This window comes from Lepisma saccharinum, chromosome 13, assembly GCF_977018435.1.
Source record: "Lepisma saccharinum chromosome 13, izLepSacc3.1, whole genome shotgun sequence".
In the NCBI taxonomy this organism is placed as follows: Eukaryota; Metazoa; Arthropoda; class Insecta; order Zygentoma; family Lepismatidae; genus Lepisma; species Lepisma saccharinum.
This window is the reverse complement of record NC_139241.1, coordinates 62,082,847-62,091,420: the sequence shown is the minus strand read 5'-3', so window position 1 is coordinate 62,091,420 and position 8,574 is coordinate 62,082,847. Positions and strand designations below refer to the sequence as shown.

The 8,574-nt window shown below is 39.0% G+C and overlaps 1 protein-coding gene across 1 annotated transcript; it reads right to left on the bottom strand.

Moving 5' to 3' along the window:
* Positions 1 to 591: 591 nt before the first annotated feature.
* Positions 592 to 7,682, bottom strand: LOC145996991 (uncharacterized). Its single transcript, XM_083133597.1, has 3 exons — positions 7,553 to 7,682; positions 3,623 to 3,886; positions 592 to 1,705 (listed from the first exon to the last, which is right to left on the bottom strand). The coding sequence occupies exons 2-3, from the start codon at positions 3,826 to 3,828 to the stop codon at positions 628 to 630; spliced, it is 1,284 nt and encodes a 427-aa protein (XP_082989723.1). The 5' UTR covers positions 3,829 to 3,886; positions 7,553 to 7,682; the 3' UTR covers positions 592 to 627.
* Positions 7,683 to 8,574: the final 892 nt, after the last annotated feature.

The window sequence follows — 8,574 nt, the reverse complement described above, 5'->3', positions numbered from 1 at the left end:
ATTGGCCAAAAATTAAAATCCTTATTATTAGCCTACAAGTGTATTAAGTGTGTGTGTGAATGAATCCTGCGAGTCTCGTTTACCATCTTTTTCTCGAGCCAAGTTCTAATCCATACTTATCTTGTTTAATTTTTAATAAAAGCACAAAGCAGTAATTGTCCTATAACATTCTTCAAATTGCTCTGCGAAATGTCTTATGGGAACAAAAGTCTTATCGACAAGTACGGTAACAAATATTGTGTAAGGCAAAAACTAGCAAATGGGTACCCAGTCCAGCGCCAACTAGGGCATAAAAAAAGGTAAAGGTAAAGTGTTCCCCTGTGCATAGCACCACGCCATTAAGGCGTATAGGGGGTGTGGGGGTAACGCCCCACACTTTCTTGATCCGGTCGTGAGTGGGGGTGATGTGATCAGCATCACGCCCCTGACCGCCTTTACCCACCAGGGTTTCCCCCAGGTACCCATGTTATTCGATGCTGGGTAGGCGCCGGGGCCGCTTCCACCGTTAGAAAAGTTCCCGGATTTGAACCGGCCGGGGATCGAACCCGGGACCTTGAGCATGGTAGTCAGACGCGTTACCGACTGAGGGCATTCCTACTGGAAATCCAGTTCCGTGGGATTCGGGCTTTAGTCGTGGGATTTTGTGTGGTTGTCAAGTTTATCTTTTCTGTAAAAGACTCTTTCACATGCATGACACGGGTAAACTTTGTCCCCAGTGTGGATTCTAGAGTGACGCTGGAGGTCCTTTTTCCACGCGTAACTCTTCCCACATACATCACATGGGAAACTGCTGCTCCTCGAGTGAACCTTTGAATGCTGTTGCAGAAGTTTCTCTTGCGAGAATGACTTTTTGCACGTTTCACATTTGAAAACACTAGTACTCTTGCTGGTGCAAATGGAAGTCATTTGCCTCGAATCCGAATCGTGAGTTTTCATGTGCTGAAGAAAGTTGTCTTTCCTGTAAAACATCCTGCCGCACACTTCACACGCGAAATGGCTCTGTCCAGAATGGATTTTCCAGTGCCGCAGGAGGTCTTTCCTCCATACGAAGCACTGTCCGCACACGGTGCACTCGAAGTGGTTCTGTAAGGAGTGCATGTCCAGGTAATACTGGTCTGGAAATCCCTTGCCGCACCGCGAGCACTTTACAGAATCTGCCGTTGCGTGAACCGTCAAGTGATTGAGGAGTATGGTCCGACTACGGAATGCATCGTTGCAGTACACGCACAGGTAATTTGGAGCCTCTTCTTTATGCTTTGTGCCATGCTTTATGAGGCTCTTCCTCGTTGTGAAGTTCTCCCTGCACTCGGGGCACTCGTACGACTTCTGTATGCCGTGGATTTGCAGGTGCTTAACGAGTTTGTCCCTCCTATAGAACGACTTGTCACACTTATCACAGGAGAACGGCCGGTAGTTGCTGTGGATTCTTGCATGCCGAAGCAAATCACGTTTCCACAAGAAGCTTTTCTCACATTGGTTGCATTTGTACTTCCTGCCCCTGCCTTGCACTGGTTCTATTACGAGGGGGGATTCTTCTTCGGCTTTTGTGTCTTTCTTCTTTTCTGTGTCTTTGCCTCTTTTTTGTGTGTGGATGTAGATGTGCTGCATCAAGTTTTCTAGTTTTGGGAAATACACGTGGCATTCTTGGCACAGAAACTCCAACTTCAGGGAATCTGTTTCTGCATGCCGTGCATCAGGCTTCTCTCTGAAAAATATAATATGCTTTAGAGATAACTAGGGCCACATATTTATGGTGAAAAAATATCAAAATTTCGGTACAAAAACTGGCCACATTTCGGGATCAACAAACTATATAAAAATGCCATTTCTGTGTTAAAATGATGAATATAATCCTAAATTGCACAAAATAAACAATTCCTTTCTAATAGAACATTTATGTAGTTATCCGAGTATTGAGTTTGTTTTGCTTCTGGGCAAATCCTGGTTATGGGTGTGACAAAAAGTACACCTTCAGGTGGTTACAGCTATTTTGTCTTCTGAAAACATTAATAAAATTCTTTTCGTGTTTAGCATTCACCTAAAGGTACAACATGGAACATTCATTTGTTCACATTTAATGTTGTACTTATTACAAAAAAAAATAGTTCATTGAACTTTTTCTTGTTCGTCCTGTTCAAATTCCTTAATGGTGATCTCATTTTACTAAATATATTGTTGCTTTCGATGTGTACATTGTGTGTATGTTCTTTATAGTGTAAACTGCCTTTTACACTGTGTTTGCAGTGTAAACAACAGCAACAAAAATATGTCACCACCGAAACACTTTGTGTCACAACTGTAACGCTAATTTTAAATAGTAACAACTGGACAAAATACCATTTTTGTTTATATTATGTTTGCACACATGGCCACTATTACTTTTGATTATATTACACATGTTGCAAAACAATACTCAGTACAGAATCTGTTTCATTCTAATTGAAAGGTTAACTTTTGTTACGGTTGTGACATGCTAATTAGTTATTCTAAAATAAATGTTATTTAACGTGAAAGTTGAGGCTTTGGAATTCCTTTGATAAAAAACACACCACCTATGTCCCTACCAACTTAGAAGATCAAGTCAGCCATTTTAGATTGCATCACTTGCAGAAAAACATATTGCCAGATCTGCATCTAATATGACAATTTAAAAATGTCAAACAAGCTTTCACATATATGGCCATAGTATTGTATTTCTTGATTTAATTTTTTTTTTTTTTTTTTTTGCTATTATTGAAGTAGAGATTCCATGCTTTAATTTGATACATGACATGTGCATCATACTGAAAATTATTTTTTTTCTTTGCTGGTATCACCACTTCTCAGGATTTGCCCTTCTCATTTTTACAGCAGAATTAATCAACTTTCTATGAGTTTGATAATTATGGAATATTTCAGACTTACGAAAATGTTGTGTCAGTAAATACATTCTAAACTTCATTTGATTTTACTTCACATTTCTGCTACTTTTGGCTGATCGCCAAAAAATGAGCATTACAATGTGTTACTTCAGATTTCTTGTTTCGGTCAAAAACAAAAGGTAAGTAAACAGAAACTATACAGAATGAATGTACTGTGTAAAGTCGCCATTACTTCATTGAAATGTATTCTGTGTTGCCTAAATCTACAGTAATGAACTTCAACAGCAGATTTGGTCATTGCCAGACAGTTAGGCAACACGTAACGCTTTGCAATGAAGCAAATATTTCAGGATCTAGGCATTCCATTTTTTATTGGTGGCGACTGTACACATAAGATACCTTAGGCAGAAGCAGCCCAGCATGAAGGCTTCACGTAAGTGAATGTAGCACCTGACATGATAAGCCAAAACAAAATCAAACAAGACATTCCTACCGCTTAATACGTTCTTAGGTTAGGAGTGCTCAGTCTGGTGGTGCTATCATTTGCATATGCTTTTCCACTATTTGAGTTTGTACACTTTATGAAAAAGTATATCTGTTGTTTGTGGTTTCTGCACCTTGAAACACATTTTATACTACATAAAACATTGACATTTATTGATTAAAACTAATTTGATGCAATTCTCAAGAGGGCATAGTTGGTCAAGGGCCCTTAAAGTTTTACCAGATAGTGGCACATTTGATAATATTTCAGAACTAACCGTAAGGGATCCTCTACAAAGGAACTGTCCTCATTACACCAATCAGTCTCCTGGATTTCTACTTTCACCTCATGCTGCAGCACTTCCCAGAGTGCCTTCTTGTCTGTTTCATCAGAAGCTTCCCCACCACATTCTACGTCTGAGTTAGATGGCACTGAGCAGCCTTTCACCTGCACATTGGGTGTTTCTGCACCACCTTTGTCCATTCTGGTCTCCGTTTCTTCAATCAAACCTTCACTCCTTCACTCACTGATATCTTTATTCCTGGAGATGAAAAAATATATATATTAATATGCTGTAAAAAATGCACCTCTTAATGTACTAGAACAAAACAAGTAAAGTGCTCCCCTGTGCTTTTTTGATCACGGCCGAAGGTGGGAATGATGTGATCAGCACCTGCCCCTGGCCACCTTCATCCCCCAAGAGTTTCCTCCAGGTACCCACTTTATATGCCACTGGGTGGGAGCCGCTTGAACAGGTCAAAAAACTCTGTTCTCCCCTGCTGGCGATCGCACCCAGGTCTCTCGCATTGTAGTCAGATGTCCTAACGACAGCTACCATGAGGCAAGAAGAAATTTACAACCTATTAGCGATTTCACCTTGGCTATAAGTGTGATAGCACAGCTTTATACCTTTACTGCTAGAGTGTATGGCAGAACATGTTAACCCTCTGTGTCGCCCATGTGCCTAACAGAAAGTCAAGTGGTTGACTGAATTTTGCAACCAAAAATCCCAGGTTTAGTCCCAGCCTAAACATGGGCGTTCCTTCATCAATTTTATCCAATCATCACACATCACTGTAATCACGAATAGTCACAAGTGGCAGAAAAGTGATGCTCGATAATAAAAATACAAATACAGCATTCCATCATTTGAGTGCCACCTAAAGGCCAGTGACATTATATATGGTAATGAGCACCACTCTCTCCATGCAACCATAGGAAAAGCTGCTCAACCTCCCACCTCTTCCCTTTGATTGCAAGTTTTATTTGCTTTATGCCCGTTTTACATTTTCAGGTCTATCAAATCTAATTAATCTTACTACTACACAATAATGCACTTCTCTATGCATACAATAATAGAAATTGCGACATTATCATGAAAAAGTGATTCTGGTCTGTATCTAAGACAACCACAACTAAATGCCCATTTGCTGTCAAATGTATACAAAATTATATTTTGTGGTGATAACATTTTTCTGTATACAAGATACTGTCTCAGGTGTACAAAACATTTCTGCATGCAAGTATGTACGGAATTTGCAGACTATGATGTGGAATAGGTGCATGATATCACATAGTAGAGATCCTTTGATTACACTCAATGAAGCTACTTTCTGTAGGGGTATATTCAGTCTAGTTAACTTTTTCATCAGACCTACACTTCAGACATGGCGCAACATATCTTGTGTTTCCACAACTCTTCTATTTTCATTGTTGTTTCTATCTCTGGGTGAATTCCCACAATGAGGACAAATTTAAATTTCATTTAACTGACAAATTTCAAACATGATCCCATTACTTCTTATGATATTGAACACAGTTTTAGTCAATATAAATCCATTTTAAGAGACAACAGAAGGAAATTCACGCTCGAACACTTGCAGAAAATGAAAACACATTTTGTGTTGTTTTACAATTAATGTAAATGTACGCATACTGTAATTTATGTAGTGTCTTATGTGTATATTATTAAAAAGGTTTTTTTTTAAAAAAAAATTTAAAGTCCATATTTAACTCCATATTTTGGTGAAAATAAGTATATATGTATTTACATATTTAGCACATTTTAACTACATATAAATCCGTTCCCTGGTAATCACTAAGCATCTGAAGTGTGTATTAACAGACATACATAGAAATAGACAAGTAAAATTGCCTGTGCTCCATGATTATTTCAGGATTAAACAATCAGAATTTGGGCTCAGTAACCTACAAAAATCCATGCAGCAGTACCGGCACTAGAAAAGCAACCAAATTATTTGTGAAACACATGCAATCCTTATTGTCTAGTGACATCATTTTCATCATCACTGAAATTACTTCTACATTATATCGCTAAACTGAATTATACAATAGGAAAAAGATCAACATACAAAAAATAAAGTTGTGGAAAATTACCACATTAGTAGTTGGGGCGTTTCAGGTTGATGCCATCCTCAAGAGACTGAATATTGTATGTAGACTACTTATTTACAGGTTCAGAGGCCCATAGAGGAGTAGGCTAGGGGGTTGAAGCCTAGGGCACCATTCAAAGCTTTTTTTTAAACAAAAAAAAGCACGAAATACATTTTTTTGTAAATTTTACTTGCAATAATATCCAATATACAGTTTGCTTGAAAAAAATTCGCAACTCGATCATGTAACTCCCTGTCAGTGTAGCAACCGCGCGGTAGTTTTACAAGATGACGTGTGAGCGGTTTTTTTTCCAATTTAAGGTAAGACTCTAGTTTACGTCCTTTTCCCAAGGAATACGTGTCATATATCGTTGGAAAGCTTATTTTATAAGGAATTCAACAACGTAAATCCCAAAGCGAGGAAAAATTTCCTGAAGGAGTGAATCGAAAAAAACCGATGTTGTCCGGATATGCGTAATTGAACGTACTGAGGAATTTTTTAGATGATGAAGCACATATTTAGGGGTGAAATGAGGGTAACACTTTACTATACCGGAGACGGATTTCTTCAAATTTACAGGAGAAAGTACTTACGCAAATAATTTTCTATAGCGTTGTTGATGTTCGGGAATGTAGTTTTGATCCATTTTAATGCGAAAGCATGTGGTTTTCTACGAAAATCTATTTCCGAAGTGCTATTGCTACACTCTCCTATTGTCCGTATATGCTAAATTGAACGAAAGGAGTGCTAATGGAACCTAACCTAACCTAGTAGGCATACCTCGTCCCTGTGATGGTTCGTGGGGCTATCGTGAATTTTTGGGCTCGTCAATGGTTTTTGGGGCTGCCCATGGAAGGTTTGTGGGAAATAAGGAACAACAGTAAGTACTCGTTATTGTAAGAAATAGACATTAGGTGAAATAATAAATTTCTAACGAAAATAAAGAAATGTTCAGCAATGCAGAATAGTACATTAGGAATGTTAAAAATTGCGAAATAAATCATTGATAGGTGTCTCCGGTATAGTAAAGTAGTACCGAAATGAGTGCTAATGGAACCTAACCTAACAGGCCTAACCTAACCTCGTAGGCATACCTCGACCCCGTGAATGGATAGTGGGGCTATCGTGAACAGAAAGTGTAAAATGAAAAAGGACTTTCCCGAAGAGATGCCGGGTGCCGCACCACGAACGCAAAGAAGCAATCACCATGCAGATAAGGACGTAGAGTCTAGCCTCAATTTTCGCTTAAAAACCTTTTGTGAATAGTTTGTGTGGCATTTATCGGTTCATAAATTTGGAAACACTGCACATCAGCTGACGATACTGCATATCAGCTGACGACAGGCAACGTGAGTCAAGATTTGCCCGCCGAATTAGCAACGACCAATAAATGATTATAATGTTAAAATGAACGCTTTTTTCATGGAAAAAAAAGTGGTCCCCAGCTTGAAAAATGTTCCGGTATGCATATGAGGTAAGTAGCAATGATTTTTATTTGAAAATAAACGAGTTTAATGTGTCTCCGGCTTATACTAATGTTACCAAAGCGAAATCCCACGTTCAAAAATGTTCCGCTATGCAGAACAGGTAAGTACAAATGTAAATAATTAGGAAATAAACGAGTGAAATGTGTTTTCACTATACCATACTGTTACCTTTTTAATTGTGGGCTCACATTCTGGTAACACACCGCCTAGGGCAGTTTGTCCAGATAAAAGTGTATTTCAATTTCATTCATATTATACTAACAAACCGAATCAAATTTTCATTGTGATTCTGTGTGAATAAGATTATTCTACACTTTTCGTCTTACCTCCGTTACTTTATCTCCTTTTTTTAGCATTTACAAGAGATATTAAAATCTCTATTATAAATAAACACCATAATTCGCTTTCGATGAGAGTGAAATTGAATAGTGCTTGTGATAAAAATTTAACCTCGTGCCTCTCCGTTCTCTCCCGGGTTGAGCTGCAAGATGGCTCTGACACAGGCGTAACTTGGAGGGGACAAGAAGGCACTTGCTCCTTCAGAATTTTGAGGTTTATTAATTTTTTTTCAAGTTTTCATCCTGATCGGACCTCAGAAGCAAAGTAATGAGTAATTTTTATGATTTCGCAAACATAACAGTAATTTGACAAATAGTCCTAGACGTTATTTTATGGGAGAGAAAACTTAAGACTTTTATTATTCCCGTCCCAAAGTTAAGTACCAAGTTTGATTCTGCACCCTCCCGAAGTTAGGTCCCAAGTTGCGCCCATGTGCGGGACAAGAAGCGGAAACAGGCAAAATCAGAAAATAAGTGTTTAGCTTCGTTGAGTGAAGTTGCATCTCAACAGCGACGTCGTTAGGGGGGGGGGCACGCGGGAGCACTGGCCCAGGCAATCGTCCACGTGGCCTGGGAAACTGTTCTGTATTTGCTGGAAATTTTATTTTGGTGACAAATATTGCAAAATAATTCTTCAGTAAATTTTGCTTGCAGTTTGAAGCACTTCTTCAATTATCAGTAGCGCGAACCCAAGCAAGGCATTTATTTCTTATTTCCCTGTTTCTTGCTTGTTGAACACAAACAGATGTATTAGCAGATAGCAGAGGATGCAGTTAATGGTTTTGTGGTCCGCCCCGGTCAGGGAAGTCTGACACCTATTGAAAATGCACTTTTTCCTCCCTGCTGCACACCATATCCAGGACCCCCCCCCCAAAAACGCACTTTCTCTTCATCTGGCCCTGCACTGGTACCATGGGCGCCGAAAGAACGACACAAACAGGATATCCCCATGCGTTTCAAATTCCAAGAACAGTTCTATTACTTGTCCCTTTTTCGGCACGGGACATATA

Bases quoted from the DNA above. Each gene is read 5' to 3' on its own strand.
- LOC145996991 (XM_083133597.1), bottom strand. From the start codon at position 3,828: ATGGACAAAGGTGGTGCAGAAACACCCAATGTGCAGGTGAAAGGCTGC. The intron at 1,706-3,622 runs GTTAGTTCTGAA...TATATTTTTCAG, and splicing joins TTTGTAGAGGATCCCTTACG to AGAGAAGCCTGATGCACGGC.